Here is a 20,893-nt window from a genome sequence, read left to right as displayed (position 1 = left end):
TCAGTTGCTGAATTTTCAGTGCAGTAGTTGTAGTCCTTGCCCTATAATATACATATCTTACTTGTCACCAATGCGCTATAATTTTGAGAAAACGCAAAAGTAAGCAAAAAGTTGGCTAGGGTGTAGTACCCCCTTAACGGTGGTGTAGCCAGCACAATTTCATTGGTGGGCAAGGGGGCAAGGTAATTTTTAAGGGGACAAACATTGATGAAAATGGGCTAAAAAGTACAAAATAGGCGAATATCCGGGCGACCAGCGGGCACTGAGAGGAGGGAACTCGGACTTCTCACAGGAGAGAAGCTGTCGGACTACGACACTGGGGCTTTATCTTGCCTTTTCGGCAAAAATATAATGGAAGTAATGACATAAAGTGAGCAAACTTTCTACTGTGCGTATAAATACGTTACACGGCATATTTAAAAGTGTGTTTTTTTTCGAGTACATCAAGCAAATCATGCGTTTGAAAAAGGCAGGTTGCATAGGCATATCAAAAACACCAAACACAGATGCATGTTTTGATAATGATACTGCTAGCCTGCTCAGCAGAAATAAATGAAACTGAAACAGAAGTATATAATAAACGGTCCCTACCCTTATTCATGTTTACATGACAATGTTTGCATATGAAAATCGTACATGATATGCATGAAAGCTTCATATTAAACATGCTACCTAAAGGTCATGGTAGAATTAGAAGTTCTCGTTCATTGCTTTGATCAAAGGTCATGTGTAATTATGAATAAGTAAAACATACAATTTTACGAACGATTAATAAATGGTACAAATCTTACGCTTGTACCAAATTAATCTTTATGACGATTCAAAATCACTGGTCGGAATAAGGTCTTAATTCCACAATCCGAACTGACAGAAATGAACTATAAAAAAGGTAAGCTAACGTTCTTGTTATTCCTTTAATCCTTTGCTTTGTCAGTTTATTTAGCACTTCCTTGAGAGAGGTTGAATTGGTTACCGTGGGACACGGCCTACTTTGGAGGTTGACGTGACGCGTATGTAGGGCTGTTAAGACCCCCTTTTTCAGCGTCGCTGTCACCCAAAGACCCCATATTTGTTTACTAACACATGCTCTGTCACAAAGGTCCCAAAGACCCTTCACCCAAAGAGATTCAATTTGAACAGCAACTATCATTTATGATTTTTGTTACATATTTTGAAAAAACAAAGAAATTTGAAGCCATTTAGAACTAGAAGTTAAATGTTCGAGGTTTCTGTGGCGTCGTTTCGGCTCTCACCCAAAGGTTCCATTAAAAAAAAAAAAAGGGCGTATTCTCACCCAATGACCCCATATTTGTTCTTACATTTTGCTTTACTGAATGCCAAAAATTATGCTCTCACCCAATGACCCCATATTTTTTTACATTTTGCTCTCACCGAATGCCCCTTACTGTGAAAGTGTCAGCCCTACACCTATATCCATTCCATCGTGGCCCCCAGATTGGTTATAACCATTATCGTCATTAAAACGAGTGTTAACATTTTATAGTTTATAGTTGTAGTTGTAGTTTATAGTTGTAGTTATAGTTGTAGTTGTAGTTATAGTTGTAATTATAGTTGAGTTTATAGTTGTAGTTGTAATTATAGTTGAGTTTATAGTTATAGTTGTAATTATAGTTGAGTTTATAGTTGGCTAGATCGAGTTATATATACTAAAGACATTCTCTGTACCATTGTTGAAATTATGCCATAGCTTCCCATAATGCATTGTTGAAACTATATGCTATACCTATACTCTGTAGCGGAATGTCTTCCCATAATGCATTGCTGTTGATTGTATTTGAATGCTTTCCCATAATGCATTGTTGGAACTCTTGCCCATAATGCATTGTAGGAACTCTTGCCCATAATGCATTTTAAAACCATGTTATTGTCATGTTAAATACATGTACACTATGTATTCTTCCCAGAATGCATCAGCTGTACCTTATATTCCCATACAAAGTATTGATGAAATTATTCCATAGCTTCCCATAATGCATTGTTGATACTATGCTATACCTGTAGTCAAATGCCTTCCATATTGCATTCCCGTACCCTGTACTGGAATGCTTTCCCATAATGCATTGTTGAAACTATGATATAGTTTCCCAAAATGCATTGTTGAAACTATATGCTATACCCATACTTTGTAGCGGAATGTCTTCCCATAATGCAATGCTGTAGATTGTATTGGAATGCTTTCCCATAATGCATTGTTGGAACTCTTGCCCATAATGCATCCACTTGTATCATCGCCATATATACTATTACTAGTATCTTGATGTAAATGTGAAGATCCTTACTACAGGACCACAACTGATGAAATGGTGTCCTTTGATACCTGTATACCATGTATACAGGTCTAACCAACCAATTATAACAATTAGCCTCAATCCCTTTGGCATTGTTCATAATTCTGCATTTTTTTCAATATGATGAAGCCCTTCCTGGGTTCACTGTGAAATGTTACATGAGTCCTTTTTGTCAAGGTAAACAAAGATACTAAACTGGGGTCCTGGGAGTTCTATAACTTCATGCTTGGAGTTGAGACACACAGTGAGGGGTCAATGTGTTGATGATGTTAAGCAGGAAATGAAAGCCTCTGGGTGGTCAAATCATGGCCAAAACAGCAACCCATTATGCAATTTATAGATAGCTCATGTCACTTCATGACGTAATTAATTTTTATAGCATGATCCTTCATCAATTCAAAGACCCAGAAGAGCAGAGGCATACCAGCATCAGCAGTAATGGGGAGTGGGAGAGGCTGGTCGGGGGGGGCACTCAACACAAATGACCATACGGGTATGCTCCCCCGGAGAGATCCCCCTTTTTGGATTTCACAGCTCCGAAAGACCCCCTATATTTGACCAAAATAGAACTCCGAAAGACCCTTGATTTTGATAATTTTAGCTTTGAAAGGTTTTTTTCAGGCGATTTTCAACCAGAAAGCCAAGATAGACCCTTGATTTGGACTGTTCGCAGCTCCAAAAGTCCCCGTTTTACTTGTTCGCAGCTCCAAAAGACCCCCTTTTATCGGTACGCAGTCAGCTCCCAAAGACCCACCATCTCAAAATTTCGGGGGAGCATACCCGCCAAATTTTTTGATGTGCCCCCCCTCCCCCCGGGGGCTGGTCGATATTGCCTCGGCTCAAAATACTGGGACAAAATTGACCAAAAGTATTTTCTTTTGGCCTGGTTAGACCACACTTTTTAAACATTCTAATTTTGACCCCAAAAATCTCAGTGAATATCAACAATATTTAAGTAGAGGGACAGCAGGAAGATTTGAAAATTTTTCACCTCTTGGCCCCTTCTTAATTCTCCCACTCTTGTAGAAGAGCTTATACGCTGTCTTTTGAAGGTGAAAATAAATAGGGTTCTATGTACAGGCCTGTCAGTGGTTTTACTTTGGGCTCCATCACCCCCCGGGGGCCACTGGTCATTGACAAGAGGGTATCATGCGTGGCCACAAAGTCTCAAATAGCACCCTAAACAAGTATTTACGAGGTCTGAAAATGCACCCCTAAACAAGTATGACAAGTGCAATTTTATACCCTAAATAAGTATTGACATTATTTTTGCCCCCATTAGAAGCAAGTAAAGCAGTCATATTTTGACTCTAAAACCCTAAAAACCTTTATTCCATACCACATTTGTCTCAAAGGACCCAAAACACTGCGATGTATTGTGCAAGTTATACCCTATTCACGATACGTAAGTACAGTGCCTGATCATGAAAAAAAAAAGACCCTTTTTACTGGAATCTTTGGCCACGCATGATACCCCCTGGTCAATGACAAGTGGCACCCCTGGGCATCACCCAGACACCCCTCATTTTGGACTGTGCACTAATTATGAGCTGTGGGGATTTGGCACTTTAAAAGAGGGGGCAGTACCGCGGGCAGTACAGAAATGTGTGCAAAATATCATGCTTGCTATGCTCGCAAATAAACTATTTAGGGACCGGTAGCTGTAAAAGACAGAAAACAGAAATGACAGAAATGACAGAAAAGACAGAAAAGTTTGGAGTTATGAATTAGAGAGTTGTCAGGAAGCTGTGGGAGTTAAAATGTTGGGAGTTAATGTTTAAAGGTGCATGTTCCATTAATTGATAGTTTGCTGGATTGCCATCCTTGCCATCAAACTTGGTGGATGCGACTACCATCGGGTGCCGAAAATTGTCAAGGTCATGTCAAGGTCATCCCAGTATAGATTGCCATCAAACTTGGTGGATGCGACTACCATCAGGTGCCGATAATGGTAAAGGTTATCCGAGTATAGATTGTTGGATTGCCATTAAACTTGGTGAATGTGAAAAAATTTAGTTTCTGTAATTAAACACATTTTTGAGCTACAGGCACCTTAACAGTGCCACCCTTATTTTCAACTTCATGAATGCCTCCTTACCTGCCATGTCCGTGCACGGATTACTTTCATCATTTCATGCACTCAGATAAACAGTGGCATGGCCAATGGGGGGGGGGGGCGTCAGGGGAAAAGGGCAGCTTTTCAGCCGGCCTAGACTTTTTTATTAAATTGTTTTCATCTAATTGTGGGTTAACTTGTGAACTTTGCTTATTTTTGGAATGGATATAGAGTCTTCAATTGTGTCTCCTGCTTTATCACAATTTGTTGTGCCATATAAATAGTAAAAGCTAATAAAATCTAATTGTGATGATTTGTGGGGATCAGCATCCACCCCCGGGGGGGGGCACATCAAAAAATTTTGGTGGGTATGCTCCCCGGAATTTTGAGGTGGTGGGTCTTTGGGAGCTGACGGCGTACCGGTAAAAGGGGTCTTTCGGAGCTGCGAACCGGGCTGTGAACAAGTAAAATGGGGTCTTTTGGAGCTGCGAAAAGTCAAAATCAAGGGTCTTTCTTGGCTGTTTGGTAGAAAATCGCCTGAAAAAACAAGAAATATGAGGAATGAGCAATTTTTGGGTCTTTTAGAGCTGAAATTATCAAAATCAAGGGTCTTTCGGAGCTTTATTTTGGTCAAATATAGGGGGTCTTTCGGAGCTGCGAAACCCAAAAAGGGGGTCTTTCCGGGGGAGCATACCCGTATGGTCATTTGTGTTGAGTGCCCCCCCCCCGGGCATCCACCCCTCTCCATGTACTCCACCACCACAAAGTTCTCGCCAACATCACATGCACATCAAATAAAGTAGCTTTAATATACTCACTGCGCCACTAAGAAACTCTAAAAATATGCAGGTATGCAAAACGAACCTGCTGTGTAGCAGCAGGTCCTGCAACTGGTCAAGGCTGTCTGGCTAGAGCATAGACCATTTCAAACATGCTTTGAGGCACAGTCCAGACTTTTGTGACAGTGTTACATTTAAGGACCACATAGAGTGTATGGTCAAACTGATTCATTTCGACTCATTTGCATTCATTACTATCAATAACTACTCTCTAATTCATAACTCCAAACTTTTCTGTCTTTTCTGTCATTTCTGTCATTTCTGTTTTCTGTCTTTTACAGCTACCGATTTAGGGACCGTTCACAAACACTTGTAAGGGGGGCCTGATGCAAAAAAAGGGGCACCATTATGTATCATTGACCCCTGGGCACCACAACCCCTGAACTACACCACTGAACACTAATTAAACTAATAGAGTGCAATTTGCACTAATTATGTTATGCTAAATGGTACTAAATGGCACAATTGTTTTTAAGTACCGCATTACACCCACCCCACTATCATGACTATTTTAGCAGTATAGGCATCAGATCTATACCAAGTCACAGCACAGATCCTGGAATTTATTTCCAGGGTCTGTTTTCACAACTACTATTAAAATCATGCTAATAGTCTCCCACAGTGAAAATATTTAATATGGCCATAAAACTAATTCCCCTTTGTTGTGCCCTCAAGTAATTTACTCAGGTCTTCCAGAAAAAGAGAGTATCTGATGTTGGAGTATAGTCTAAGAAGATGACCTAGGTTTTGAATTTACTAGGTTTAATACCTGATCATCATGAAAGATTTCTTACTTCTGTGATCATATGACGCATAAGTGAAATATTCAACCCTAACTCTAAACCTACAACTACTATAAAGTAACTATAACTCTAGACTCAACTATAACTCTCTAATTATAACTCTCAATCCAGCTACAATTCTAACTGCAACTATAAATGCAACTATAATCCAACTACAATTATAAATGATTATAAAAATGTAATTACAACTATAACTACAACTATAACTACAATGTCAATGATAAAAATACATTTACTCCATTAAAACATGCATTTGTCCATCACTTCATTGATATTATGAGATATGCTAGTACAGCCATTAAAGATTCATTTAGTTCTGTAATAGATGACAATAACAAACTATTACTAATAGTATTAGTTTTGAAGACTAAAAATCAAGTTTGTTTCCTTTAATATATTACGGACTGAAAACCTAACTGCGAAACCCGGGGCGAAATCACGGTGGTTGTTGTTGTTTATTTATTTTTAGAGTTGGGATATATACTAGTAACATATGCCTTAATTTTTAAACCAAACAAATGTTTTTCTCATACACTTGCTTTACAAGTAAATATGAAATCACTGAAATATCCTATAAAATCACATATTTGAAATTTACTTTTCGATAAAAACATATTGGGTTGACAATTGGCATCCATTTTGTAAATAAAAAGAAAAGAAAATGTTTTTAGAAGGGATATCAATTGCCAACCCAATGTCTTTTTGTTGAAAAGTAAATTTCAAATATATATAATATATGTTAGATTGATTTTCATAAGATATTTTAGTGATTTCATATTACTTGTATATACCCATGTAGAAGGTTTTTTTTTTTTTAATTTGTCATGTTTGTTTGCTTCAAAATATCTTTTTTTTATGCATTTCTCCAATAAATAAAAACCCGAAACGCGGTCAAATTGCTCCTCGCGAAACAAAGTGCGTGTACAGGAAACAAACTTTTTTGTAATCGCTGCGGCTTGGCAGCCACCTTGCTCAGACCATGAGCAAAGTTCATCATAATATGAAATTCTCTTTCAACAGGCGTTGGAGGATGCATTATTTTCCTGATGTTGGGATTTTCATTGGCCAACATCTTAACAGGTGAGCAGAGGAAATAATGCAGGATTTTGGAAGGGGTTAATTTAAAGAATGCATATCTTAATTCGTTGTCGGGGTAGGGTAGGGTGGGTGGGTGGGTAAATAAAGAGCGATATAACTTGATATTTGAAACTGATATTTCAGTTGTGATTACGAGTAGATAGCAAAATATTATAGAGTCAAGTCTAAAACGTTATTGTGTAGTTTATTAGAAAGCAGAGCTATCGAAAGGGCATACCATAATGCTGTGCTTGGGCATGAGCCTATAATGTTTATAATGCAAAAACGTTCTATCAAGTCAGAAAAGGCTATAATGGTCAAGTTTTATATAAGCGTTAAACAAAAATGCTATAAAACTGGGATGAAATCGCAATTTTGTGTTATTAAAGGACAGAACTGCTCCGTCTAGTTCCATTGAAAAGGGTCACTTAATGACGTGCTTAAATGTTGCGTGATTTTACAGGATCTGGAACCTTAAAAAGCACCAGTAAGCCCATCGGAGTATATCTTATCATACAAGGAGTGCTCATAATATTTCTGATTTGCGTAATTGCGATGCAAGTTATCAAAAACGTGATCAACAAATCGAACATCGTGTTAGATACAGTTTTGGTGCTACTAATTTTAGCATGGCTTATTTACGGTAAGTTTCCTTTTGTTTCTAATGATTAATGAATCGAATTGTCCCGTGGACTATACTATATGCTTTCCATTCTTCTTGTTTCTACTTCAGTCCTCAAGAGATAAGAGCCACTCCTGACGAAATCTTGATAATAACCTTTTCAATCAAACGGTGTAACTGTTGAATCCTGTTACTTGTTATTTAATACGTATCTATATACTGAAGACAGTGGCGTATTTAGCCAGCACTTTTTCAGAGTATGGTCAAATGAGGGGGGGGGGCACTTTTAAAAGGGGAAAACTTTGACGAAATTGGCCAAAAATGGACTAAAAATACAAAAAAGGCTTAAAATCTTAAATATCAAGGCGACCAGCAGTCCACGGGTCGGTGGGGGGGGGGACAAGACTTTTCACAGTGGGCAGTAGCTTTGCTCCAAAGCCGACCTATTTTCCACCCAATAGAAGAAAAACTGAAAAACCATGCCATATCCCCTCTGACCACACACTAGTAAAGACCTCCGCTGGCGCGTCGGTTAGTGGACTTTCGCGGTTAGTGGGGTGGGGTCATCAGTGGTCTTTCCTGCAGTGTGGCCCTGTTGTGATGTTGGTGAGCCACTGGCTCGCTTCGCTTGCGTGCCTTGCCTTCGGCAAGGGCCAGAGATAGTGCAGTGGTCTGTTACTTCTGAGCACAGATGTGTTGGTGACTAAATGTAGTTTTGCCTTAGCATGCTTAGTACTGGTAGTGATATCATGTTTTACTATACATTTTCTTCACTTGCTTATTTTACTCGTGGATCACTGGATCTTCTTAAATGGTACACCGAGGGCTCTGGCTAAGAGCTAAGTGGGCAGCTGCCCCCTGGCTACGTCACTGATTGAAGATCAAATTAAAATTTCAAGTGTTGCGACATTTTGTTTTTGTTTAATGTGTTAAATTCATGTGATTTTTTCCTATCTACTGAAGCAGGCATGTGATGTCATTTTTGAGCGTTAGGTATTTTTGTCTCAGATGTCACAACACATACTCTGCAGGCCTAACTGCTTCAATATTTTAATTTGATCTTCAGTACTCAGTAGATAACACTACTGGCGACCACAATTACGTCATCAATTTAATTTAAGCTATCTTCAGTAGATAGTAAAACACTAACTTACCATAATTTTATGCGTGTTTTTTTCCAACGTTCTTTTAAATATTAGATTTCGGTCAAACTTCGCAAGGGACTGTGGATTTATCCGATGTTCACGTAATGTGGGGGGGGAGCGAGCGTTTTAGTTTTCTCCTGTGAGCTTCGATCAAAGTGCAAAATGTGAACACTTTAAACTTCGACGGCGATTACTTCCATGTTCATTTTCTCCGTGGTATACGATTAATAAATACATAGGACGCATCATCTTCTCTTCAGCTACGCGTGTTCGGAAAGTGCTTTGATGATGCTTCATGCTTTTTTGCTTTCTACTAAAGACAGCATTGCATACACACCAACTCTTGCAAGGAGGTTTCCCATCTCTCATGAAATAGCTTTAATTTAAAAATGGACTAAAAATACAAAAAAGGCTTAAAATCTTAAATATCAAGGCGACCAGCAGTCCACGGGTCGGGGGGGGGGACAAGACTTTTCACAGTGGGCAGTAGCTTTGCTCCAAAGCCGACCTATTTTCCACCCAATAGAAGAAAAACTGAAAACCATGCCATATCCCTCTGACCACACACTAGTAAAGACCTCCGCTGGCGCGTCGGTTAGTGGACTTTCGCGGTTAGTGGGGTGGGGTCATCAGTGGTCTTTCCTGCAGTGTGGCCCTGTTGTGATGTTGGTGAGTTACTGGCTCGCTTCGTTTTGCGTGCCTTGCCTTCGGCAAGGGCCAGGGATAGTGCAGTGGTCTGTTACTTCTGAGCACAGATGTGTTGGTGACTAAATGTAGTTTTGCCTTAGCATGCTTAGTACTGGTAGTGATATCATGTTTTACTATACATTTTCTTCACTTGCTTATTTTACTCGTGGATCACTGGATCTTCTTAAAGGGTACACCGAGGGCTCTGGCCAAGAGCTAAGTGGGCAGCTGCCCCCTGGCTACGTCACTGATTGAAGATCAAATTAAAATTTCAAGTGTTGCGACATTTTGTTTTTGTTTAATGTGTTAAATTCATGTGATTTTTTCCTATCTACTGAAGCAGGCATGTGATGTCATTTTTGAGCGTTAGGTATTTTTGTCTCAGATGTCACAACACATACTCTGCAGGCCTAACTGCTTCAATATTTTAATTTGATCTTCAGTACTCAGTAGATAACACTACTGGCGACCACAATTACGTCATCAATTTAATTTAAGCTATCTTCAGTAGATAGTAAAACACTAACTTACCATAATTTTATGCGTGTTTTTTTCCAACGTTCTTTTAAATATTAGATTTCGGTCAAACTTCGCAAGGGACTGTGGATTTATCCGATGTTCACGTAATGTGAGGGGGAGCGAGCGTTTTAGTTTTCTCCTGTGAGCTTCGATCAAAGTGCAAAATGTGAACACTTTAAACTTCGACGGCGATTACTTCCATGTTCATTTTCTCCGTGGTATACGATTAATAAATACATAGGACGCATCATCTTCTCTTCAGCTACGCGTGTTCGGAAAGTGCTTTGATGATGCTTCATGCTTTTTTGCTTTCTACTAAAGACAGCATTGCATACACACCAACTCTTGCAAGGAGGTTTCCCATCTCTCATGAAATAGCTTTAATTAAATTGTAAATAAAGATATAATTATGATCAAATTAAATTATTCAGGGCACATTACTACGGAGCCCCCGAAGTGACATGAAAGAAAATAAAAAAACTATCTCGGGGTCCGACTTAGTAACTCAGAGCCCCGACTTAGTAACTCGGGGCCCCGACTTAGTAACTCGGGGCCATGACTTAGTAACTCGGGACCACGACTTAGTAACTCGGGGCCTTGTCTTAGTAACTCGGGGCCCCGACTTAGTAACTCGGGGTCCGAGATAGTAACTCTGGGCCCCGACTTACCCGGGGCTTAGTAACTCTGGGCCCCGACTTAGTAACTCGGGGCTTAGTAACTCTGGGCCCCGACTTAGTAACTCGGGGTCCGAGATAGTAACTCGGGGTCCGAGATAGTAACTCGGGGCCCCGACTTACTAACTCGGGGTCCGAGATAGTAACTCGGGGCCCCGACTTAGTAACTCGGGGTCCGATATAGTAACTCGGGGCCCCGACTTAGTAACTCGGGGTCCGATATAGTAACTCGGGGCCCCGACTTACTAACTCGTGGTCCGAGATAGTAACTCGGGGCCCCGACTTAGTAACTCGGGGTCCGAGATAGTAACTCGGGGCCCCGACTTAGTAACTCGGGGTCCGAGATAGTACTCGGAGATAGTAACTCGGGGCCCCGACTTACTAACTCGGGGTCCGAGATAGTAACTCGGGGCCCCGACTTACTAACTCGGGGTCCGAGATAGTAACTCGGGGCCCCGACTTACTAACTCGGGGTCCGAGATAGTAACCCAGCAAACATTATACAATCGGCCCGATACTGGCTCTATAAAAGCTGCTATAAAGGACCAAGAATGGCTGCCTGTATTGGTCCGACACGGTCGTGCACACGGGCATTCGACTGGCCCAATAGATATTGCCAGCACTGGGCCAAAATGGGTTGAAATTGGCCCAGTAGAGGTCCAATTTATTCAATACTGTACTGGGCCAATATAATATTGCCAATATATTCCCACTATGCAACCGTAAGCAAACGGTAATGGTCCAATTTTGGTCCTTTTTATTTTATTTCTTTTTTGGTCCACGTCTAGCTGTGGAATATTCTTCTATTCATTCCTCGATTATCCGGTTGGTTCAGGCATTACTGGTCAGTTTCACCTGTTGAACCAGATCTCCTTCTTTATAAAGGAGACCTACAGGTTACTTGCACTCAGCACAATTGAATTTGTGTTAACTGATGTGCAAAGTATTAAAGGTCGATAACAAACCAAGTTCACAAAACTGAGCCATTGATAAATGAAATATATATTCTATGGTGTCACCAGATAAAAATTATGCCTTGCTCACGTAGATTTTTTACAAGGCAGTAAATGAAATATTCGGAACAAGCGCAAACTCACTGCCTCTTCTTTATAATAATAATAACATGTGGCCCTTCAAAATGAAGATGATACTGATCAAATATTGTATTTTGATAGTAGAAAATGTCAGGGTTTCAAAACCACGCCCACATTAATGCAACATTGGGCCAATACAGGGCCGGCACTCGGGGGCCTACAAGCCCGGCCTACAAGTGTCTGCCGCAACTGGACCAGTATGTATGTGCCGGCTCGATGCCATATTCGGGTAGTCTTCAATTGGCCCAATAATGGACCAAGTACGGCACAGCTTATCCTGGTAAGAAAACGGCGGCCAAACATTGACCAGTATCGGATTTGTACTGGCGTTATACCGTCAGCCGTGTCCGGTATTGCCAGAAGTAGACCAGTTTAAGCCATTACTGGGCCAATATTATAATGTTTGCTGGGAACTCGGGGCCCCGACTTACTAACTCGGGGTCCGAGTTATAAGCATATGATCCATCACAGCGATTGGCCTGACGTCGAAAACTTTCATAAGTGAAAGGACACATTTCACTCACTCATCAGAGACATTTCCGTAAACATGGGTATAACGTAGAAACCATGAACATGATCATGTGATGATTCAATTGAAGTGTTGATATCAATCCCATAGGCCTTTGCGAGTATACGTCGCGTCAATAGCATTCATAGGATGTCAACCTTGAGTTGATTTGAAGCCTCTCTTCCCGGGTGTTGTAATTACGCATGCTACTCCCGATGCTACTACTGCAATGCAGGCTTTTCTGTCTTTGGTCTGTGTCGGATACTAACACGGGGGAATGAATTGCTATCTAGGGGCCCCGACTTAGTAACTCGGACCCCGACCGGGACCCCGACTTAGTAACTCGGACCCCGACTTAGTAACTCGGGGTCCGAGATAGTAACTCGGACCCCGAGATAGCAACTCGGGGCCGCGAGTTACTATCTCAGACCTCCGAGATAGTAACTCGGACCCTGAGTTAAATAAAAATTAAATAAAAAAATTTTAAAAAATTTAATTTTTTTTTTTTTACTATCTCGGATCCTGAGTTACTATCTCGGACCCCGAGTTACTAAGTCGGGGCCCTGAGTTACCATCTCGGACCCTGAGTTACTATCTCGGACCCCGAGTTAGTAAGTCGGGGCCCCGAGTTACTATCTCGGACCCCTAGTTAGTAAGTCGGGGCCCTGAGTTACTATCTCGGACCCCGAGTTACTAAGTCGGAGCCCCGAGTTACTATCTCGGACCCCGAGTTACTAAATCGGGGCCCTGAGTTACTAAATCGGGGCCCTGAGTTACTATCTCGGACCCCGAGTTACTAAATCGGGGCCCCGAGTTACTAAATCGGGGCCCCGAGTTACTATCTCGGACCCCGAGTTACTAAGTCGGGGCCCCGAGTTACTATCCGAGACCCCGAGTTACTAACTCGGGGCCCCGAGTTACTATCTCGGACCCCGAGTTAGTAAGTCGGGGCCCTGAGTTACTATCTCGGACCCGAGTTACTAAGTCGGAGCCCCGAGTTACTATCTCGGACCCCGAGTTACTAAATCGGGGCCCTGAGTTACTAAATCGGGGCCCTGAGTTACTATCTCGGACCCCGAGTTACTAAGTCGGGGCCCTGAGTTACTATCTTGGACCCTGAGTTACTAACTCGGGGCCCTGAGTTACTATCTCGGACCCCGAGTTAGTAAGTCGGGGCCCGAGTTACTATCTCAGACCCCGAGTTAGTAAGTCGGGGCCCTGAGTTACTATCTCGGACCCCGAGTTAGTAAGTCGGGGGCCTGAGTTACTATCTCGGACCCCGAGTTACTAAGTCGGGGTCCCGAGTTACTAAGTCGGGGCCCCGAGCTACTAAGTCGGGGCCCCGAGTTACTATCTCGGACCCCGAGTTACTAAGACAAGGCCCCGAGTTACTAAGTCGTGGCTCTGAGTTACTAAGTCGGGGCCCCGGGCTACTAAGTCGGGGCCCTGAGTTACTATCTCGGACCCCGAGTTACTAAGACAAGGCCCCGAGTTACTAAGTCGTGGCTCCGAGTTACTAAGTCGGGGCCCCGAGATACTAAGTCGTGGCCCCAAGTTACTAAGTCATGGCCCCGAGTTAGTAAGTCGGGGCCCCAAGTTACTAAGTCGGGGTCCCGAGTTGCAAAGTCGGGGCCCTGAGTTACTATCTTGGACCCCGAGTTACTAACTCGGGGCCCTGAGTTACTATCTCGGACCCCGAGTTAGTAAGTCGGGGCCCTGAGTTACTATCTCGACCCCGAGTTAGTAAGTCGGGGCCCTGAGTTACTATCTCGGACCCCTAGTTAGTAAGTCGGGGCCCTGAGTTACTATCTCGGACCCCGAGTTACTAAGTCGGAGCCCCGAGTTACTATCTCGGACCCCGAGTTAATAAGTCGGGGCCCGGGGTACTTTCCCGGGCCCCGGGGTTATAAGGCGCGGCCCCGGGTTCTTTCCCCGACCCCGAGTTACTAACTCGGGGCCCTGAGTTACTATCTCGGACCCCGAGTTAGTAAGTCGGGGCCCTGAGTTACTATCTCGGACCCCTGAGTTAGTAAGTCGGGGCCCTGAGTTACTATCTCGGACCCCGAGTTAGTAAGTCGGGGGCCCGAGTTACTATCTCGGACCCCGAGTTACCATCTCGGACCCCGAGTTACCAAGTCGGGGCCCCGAGCTACTAAGTCGGGGCCCTGAGTTACTATCTCGGACCCCGAGTTACTAAGACAAGGCCCTGAGTTACTAAGTCGTGGCCCGAGTTACTAAGTCGGGGCCCCGAGTTTGTAAGTCGGGGCCCTGAGTGGCCCCAAGTTACGAAGTCATGGGCCCGAGTTACTAAGTCGTGGCTCCGAGTTACTAAGTCGGGGCCCTGAGATACTAAGTCGTGGCCCCAAGTTACTAAGTCATGGCCCTGAGTTAGTAAGTCGGGGCCCCAAGTTACTAAGTCGGGGTCCCGAGTTACTAAGTCGGGGCTCTGAGTTACTAAGTCGGACCCCGAGATAGTTTTTTTATTTTCTTTCATGTCACTTCGGGGGCTCCGTACATCACAGTATATGCTGTCTGATTTATAATAACGAGACTTATCTGTATAACTTCAGGTACCACTAAGTATGATTTGGATTGCCAACCTCGCCATGTTTGTCAATACTTCAAATCCCAGATTTTGCTGCAATATATATTTTTGTTGTTGGTGTGTGTTTGGTGGGTTCTCGGATACTTCTTGGGAGGAGATGTTATCTGGTACATCAACGAATTCAATCAGTTCATTAACATCCGCCTCCAGTTTGTAACCTGTAAGTGTTAATTTTTGTTGAATCATTTGTACATTCAGTGATTTATATTTTCCTTATAAATGCGCACAAAAAGTATCGTTACAATCATGGTAATAGATAATTACTTGCACTCAAATTAAGTTCATCAAATAAAAAAGAGGTTTGTCTAAGCAGACCTCAGAAAATAAATGGCTCAAAAATACAATACAATTAACTTAAAAAAATTGAAGGTGGGTAAGTGCGTAGCGCATATCACTTTTTCCTAAAAACAAACAAAACAAAAAACAAACCGCTTTGCCTTTTTTCCAGTTCTTCTTTCAAATAAAACAGGGGCTTCTTAAAAGAAGCCCCTGTTTTATTTGGCCTGAACTTTTATAGAAGGCTATTACGAACCTTTCAAACGGGTGGGCATAGATAGCGAAATAAATTGTGTCATAAAATTGTTTGAAATCTAACCTCGTATTTATGTATTTTGACATAACTTACTCAAATCAAGTCATATCAAATCGAGTGAAATATCAACATTTGCAGAATAAAATTGCAAAATACCCTTTTCTTTGTATTTTTGTTTCAGTTACCATTTGTGCTGCTACCGGATTTTCATTGGGAAATATTGTAGTTGGTAAGATTTATGAATCAAATAAAAAGTTTTCTATCTCAATGTGGGTTTATACTTAATGCCATAATATTTCATGTCGACCAATTTTACAGAACTTTTGGGCAGCAAATTTGTCAGAACGGTTCCGTACAAATATTCTACAATACTTGGCCTTTCACTGAGACTATGGACAATCCTTCATACTCTCAAGCCTATAGTTGCATAATTGTACAAAATATTTGGAACCGTTCCCAAAAGCGTATTTTTTTTTGAAACCATAATGGGCCACAATCGCAACTTTGTTGTTAGAGCTATAATTAAAATTACAGCACATGAGCACACATTTTCAGTTATTAGTATCGTAAGAATATACTTATAGAGGGTGGAATGGCCGAGTGGTCTATAAGGTACTACGCTATAACCATGCTCATGGTCGTAATCATCAAGGGTGAAAATAAGAGAGCTTGAATCAGGGGCCACTTTGGCATGAAAAGTGGCCCAGGTTTACCAAGATTTGAAGTGAACCATGGGCCACTTTGGATGAACCAGGGGCCACTAACCATACGGTATACACCGGTATGCGAGAGTTCGAGCCTTTGGCTTCCTTTCTCAGAATGTTCCGAAGTCGGGAATCTGAAATTATTTTCAATTAGTTAATAGCGAGGTTCGAACGTATTTTTCGAAATCGTTTTATTTTTGTATTTATACCTACTGTTTTTGCTCCATTTAAGGTTTGAAGTTTCAAAGCGATTGCCCAAGAGAACCAATGATACCAGTCTTTTTAACTTGTTTAGGACTTGCATTGCTACTGTTGGAAGGCGTTTTATTTGTATGCGTGATGACCAACAGACACTGGAACAAATACGTATTGTTTTCCGGTGGAATTCTGACATTATTTACTTACTCGTGGATAATAGCAGGTTGGTACAATCAGGGAAGTAGGCATACCACTATACTGGTTCAGATTGTACCTTGAAATAAGAAGCTCAAAGATCAACTTGTTTTATAGTGTGTATTTTCAGGTCTAGGATATTGGACCTCGTCGTCCCTTACCATGGACTTCATGGATTATTGCCCTCTCGTACTTAACAAAAATAATGTCTTGAAACGTGAGACCATAATTTTTAACATTAAGTTTAATTTATATTCGGACATATTTTATAGAAACACGTGATGTCATTTTCATTTTGAAACATGTTATTTATTTGATATATATGGAACTTTCACAGGTACATATTGGTACGGACATTCAGTGGCTGTTTATAGCGTTCACTGCCTCCAAACTCTTTACTTGTATTTCGTATCCCAACTGATATTGGTCTATGTGAGTGTGTGTTTGCTGGGATTTATGTTAGCGTGGTACATTAAAACAGGTATGGATATACAAATTGCTTTTGATATGGAAAACGTCAGTCTTACGTTCGTTTTACCAGAGACTTGTCTCAGGTTTTACCATGGGAAATACATGTTCTGCTTAATTGATATCCAATCTAACATACTGGACATTGCATGCCTGTAGAGCCTGGTGTCGATTTTTGAAGAAAAAAAAGCTTTTCTGATCATGGTGTGACATAATACTTGGGCAATAAGATGTGTTTTACGTGTGTACATGTACTTATTTTTGCCTTTTCTATAGAGGTCTCCGGTTTGAATCCCGCTTCAGCTACATATTTGCCATCTTCTTTATTTTTTGTCCTTTTATTTTTGTTTTTTAACATAATAATTACCCACTTTAGGTGATCGCGTGCAAAACGTTTCTATTCTAGGCCCGGATTCTATTGGGGTTACTGCATTGTTAATAGTGAATTGTTCATTATTTCAGGAGTCAATATATTTTCCATAAGCTTACAATGGATTGAAAGAGCCCAAGGTGATGATGAGGAAGAACGCTTAATACCGAATGCACATGAAGATGAGAGAGCCCAAGGTGATGAGGAAGAACGCCTAATGCCGACTGCACCTGAAGATGACAATCAACGTCACTACCAAGTTGCACATCCACAGCAAGTATGTTGACTTTTTAATAGCAGTTTAGAAATAAAACAACTCCAACAACAAATAAAATATCTAAAAGAAACCTTTAAAAAAAGCACGCACAAACATCATGAACATTTTGGATACACGTTGGACAGAGAATCCGAACATTATTCGATGATCTTTTAACAACAGCGAGGATGATGCGTGGGCCAGGGCCCACTGGCCAGGGCCTGTGTGTTAATATTGTTGTTGCTGTAATCAGTATAATTTCGAGTGCAACTGAATGCGTTCATCATGATTAATAACATAATTTTTAGTTATCAAATATCAATGCACCACTTGTGTGTAACCTCATACGTAACAATTTACCTGTCTTGCAAAAACTAATTGAACCATTTGGCGACCATTTTAAAGCATCTGGACATTTTGAGGGCTAAAGTTTCTTTGTCGTTGTGTTGACACGTTACGCACATGTAATGATGTCCCCAAGGGTGACACCTCCCCATTTTGATTAGTCTATATCTTTATGCAAGGAATATTTCCATCTAACACGTCTAAGCCCCGATCTAAGCTTGTCTGATACCTAATTTGAAAACGACAGGATAAGTGATGAATGTTATACAGTTGGCCGATTTCTTCTTTTTGCCTATTATAATTTATTAACAGGAAGCCTACCCAATAGAAGAAGAATGCAGAATATGTTTTGAGACTAGGAGGAACTTCTTTATTCTGCCGTGTATACACCGAGTATGCCGTAACTGTGGTGAACAGTTACTCAATGAGGGACAACCATCATGTCCATTTTGCAGACTACCGTTTAACATCAACGATGTGGCAGAAACCTAACAGGAGCGTTTTGATTTTGTGTTATAACTTCTTGCACACGGCCACATATGGCTTTGAATCTAGAGTAGATGTAGATTTCAGAAAGTGAACTAAAATTTTGCTGCTTTGAAAAACTTTTTTTTGATGAAACGAAGAGTGAAACAAAAGGTAAATTAAGTAATCATTTTAGAAAGTGGTGCTTTGACCTTTGATGTACAATGTAATAGTGTTTTCACATGTATATATTGACTCTTTTATCTCTTTATTCATTATTTGTGCACGTACTCTTTGAACCTTGTGCTCTGGGCATATTGTATGCAGTACCTTATAATGTGTATATTTATATATTTTTGCATCTGTATATGTGATTCTCTGTGGTTATATTTATGTGTATGTTTGTTTTTTTCTACATGAAATAAAAACATAATGAAAAAGATCACAGTCAACATGGTTCAAACAATAGGCTTTGGTCTCTTTTAACCTGTTACCCAGGTAACAAAAAACACGAGGTACATTGATGATAAACTATTCTCTGTTTATATTATTATATTTGCGAGCAGAACAATTTGAGACTAAAGAGAGGTACTCTATTCCGCATTGGCTACGCCACTGGATGGAATGTGTGGAAATACAAGCAAGGTGTCCAACATAAAAAGCCTTTTTGAACAGTATATTCTGTTCTACTAAATAAATCCAAGTAAGGTAAATCATCCACAGTAAAGTGCTCAACCAAGAAGGGAGCTGGAATACATTTAAAATAGACTTGGTGATTTATTAAAGCATTATTTACAATATTGTTTCATGCAGGCCAACCGAAGCCGACCTACACTCGTCAGAATATGCTAATCACTGGAAACTGATTATCTACTAAATACACTATAGGCCTACATGTTATAGGAACAATACTCGATATGATCTATAAGTAAAATTTATTATAGCTGCTGATATGGGTGTTGATAAAATATCTACCTACTGCTGATATGGAACTTTGTGTAGGAGCTATCTACTGCTGATAGTGGATGTTGAAGTATCTACATGTGATTGCTGCTTATGAGTACATGTGTCGATGAAGTGTCTATCTACTGCTGATATAGACATTGATGAAGTAGCTATTTACTGCTGATATGGGTGTTGATAAAGTAGCTACCTATATAGTGGGTGTTGGTGAAGTAGCTATTTACTGCTGATATGTGTGTTGATGAAGTAGCTATCTACTGCTGATATGTGTGTTGATGAAGTAGCTATCTACTGCTGATAGAGACATTGATGAAGTAGCTATTTACTGCTGATATGGGTGTTGATAAAGTAGCTATCTACTGCTGATATGTGTGTTGATGAAGTAGCTATCTACTGCTGATAGAGACATTGATGAAGTAGCTATTTACTGCGGATATGGGTGTTGATAAAGTAGCTACCTACTGCTGATAGTGGGTGTTGGTGAAGTAGCTATCTACTGCTGATATATGTGTTGGTGAAGTAGCTATCTACTGCTGATACCGTATGTGTGTTGGTGAAGTAGCAATATACTGCTGATATGTGTGTTGATAAAGTAGCTACCTATATAGTGGGTGTTGGTGAAGTATATAGCTATTTACTGCTGATATGTGTGTTGATGAAGTAGCTATCTACTGCTGATATGTGTGTTGATGAAGTAGCTATCTACTGCTGATGAAGTAGCTATCTACTGCTGATAGAGACATTGATGAAGTAGCTATTTACTGCTGATATGGGTGTTGATAAAGTAGCTATCTACTGCTGATATGTGTGTTGATGAAGTAGCTATCTACTGCTGATAGAGACATTGATGAAGTAGCTATTTACTGCGGATATGGGTGTTGATAAAGTAGCTACCTACTGCTGATAGTGGGTGTTGGTGAAGTAGCTATCTACTGCTGATATATGTGTTGGTGAAGTAGCTATCTACTGCTGATACCGTATGTGTGTTGGTGAAGTAGCAATATACTGCTGATATGTGTGTTGGTGAAGTAGCTATCTACTGCTGATATGTGTGTTGATGAAGTAGCTATCTACTGCTGATGATATGTGTGTTGATGAAGTAGCTATCTACTGCTGATATGTGTGTTGATGAAGTAACTATCTACTGCTGATATGTGTGTTGATGAAGTAACTATCTACTGCTGATATGTGTGTTGATGAAGTAACTATCTACTGCTCTACTGCTGATATGTGTGTTGATGAAGTAGCTATCTACTGCTGATATGTGTGTTGATGAAGTAGCTATCTACTGCTGATATGTGTGTTGATGAAGTAGCTATCTACTGCTGATATGTGTGTTGATGAAGTAGCTATCTACTGCTGATATGTGTGTTGATGAAGTAGCTATCTACTGCTGATATGTGTGTTGATGAAGTAGCTATCTACTGCTGATATGTGTGTTGATGAAGTAGCTATCTAC

The 20,893-nt window shown here is 40.8% G+C and overlaps 1 protein-coding gene across 2 annotated transcripts; it reads left to right on the top strand.

Moving 5' to 3' along the window:
- The first annotated feature begins 733 nt into the window (after positions 1–733).
- On the top strand, positions 734–18,838 carry LOC140149087 (uncharacterized). Of its 2 annotated transcripts, XM_072171250.1 has the most exons (9): positions 734–889; positions 7,028–7,087; positions 7,548–7,727; positions 14,904–15,098; positions 15,652–15,699; positions 16,407–16,595; positions 16,905–17,048; positions 17,498–17,682; positions 18,319–18,838. In XM_072171250.1, exons 1-9 carry the CDS (start codon positions 874–876, stop codon positions 18,496–18,498), a joined length of 1,197 nt encoding a protein of 398 aa, XP_072027351.1. In that variant the 5' UTR covers positions 734–873; the 3' UTR covers positions 18,499–18,838. The 2 variants fall into 2 exon arrangements, with proteins under 2 accessions (XP_072027351.1, XP_072027352.1); XM_072171251.1 differs by lacking the exons at positions 16,407–16,595; positions 16,905–17,048.
- Positions 18,839–20,893: the final 2,055 nt, after the last annotated feature.

This window comes from Amphiura filiformis, chromosome 3 (genome assembly GCF_039555335.1).
Source record: "Amphiura filiformis chromosome 3, Afil_fr2py, whole genome shotgun sequence".
NCBI lineage: Eukaryota > Metazoa > Echinodermata > Ophiuroidea > Amphilepidida > Amphiuridae > Amphiura > Amphiura filiformis.
The sequence above is the reverse complement of the archived record's forward strand: the minus strand, read 5'-3'. Positions and strand labels throughout refer to the sequence as shown.

Bases quoted from the DNA above. Each gene is read 5' to 3' on its own strand.
- LOC140149087 (XM_072171250.1), top strand. The intron at 15,700-16,406 runs GTAAGATTTATG...GCTCCATTTAAG, and splicing joins ATTGGGAAATATTGTAGTTG to GTTTGAAGTTTCAAAGCGAT. The intron at 17,049-17,497 runs GTATGGATATAC...TCATTATTTCAG, and splicing joins AGCGTGGTACATTAAAACAG to GAGTCAATATATTTTCCATA.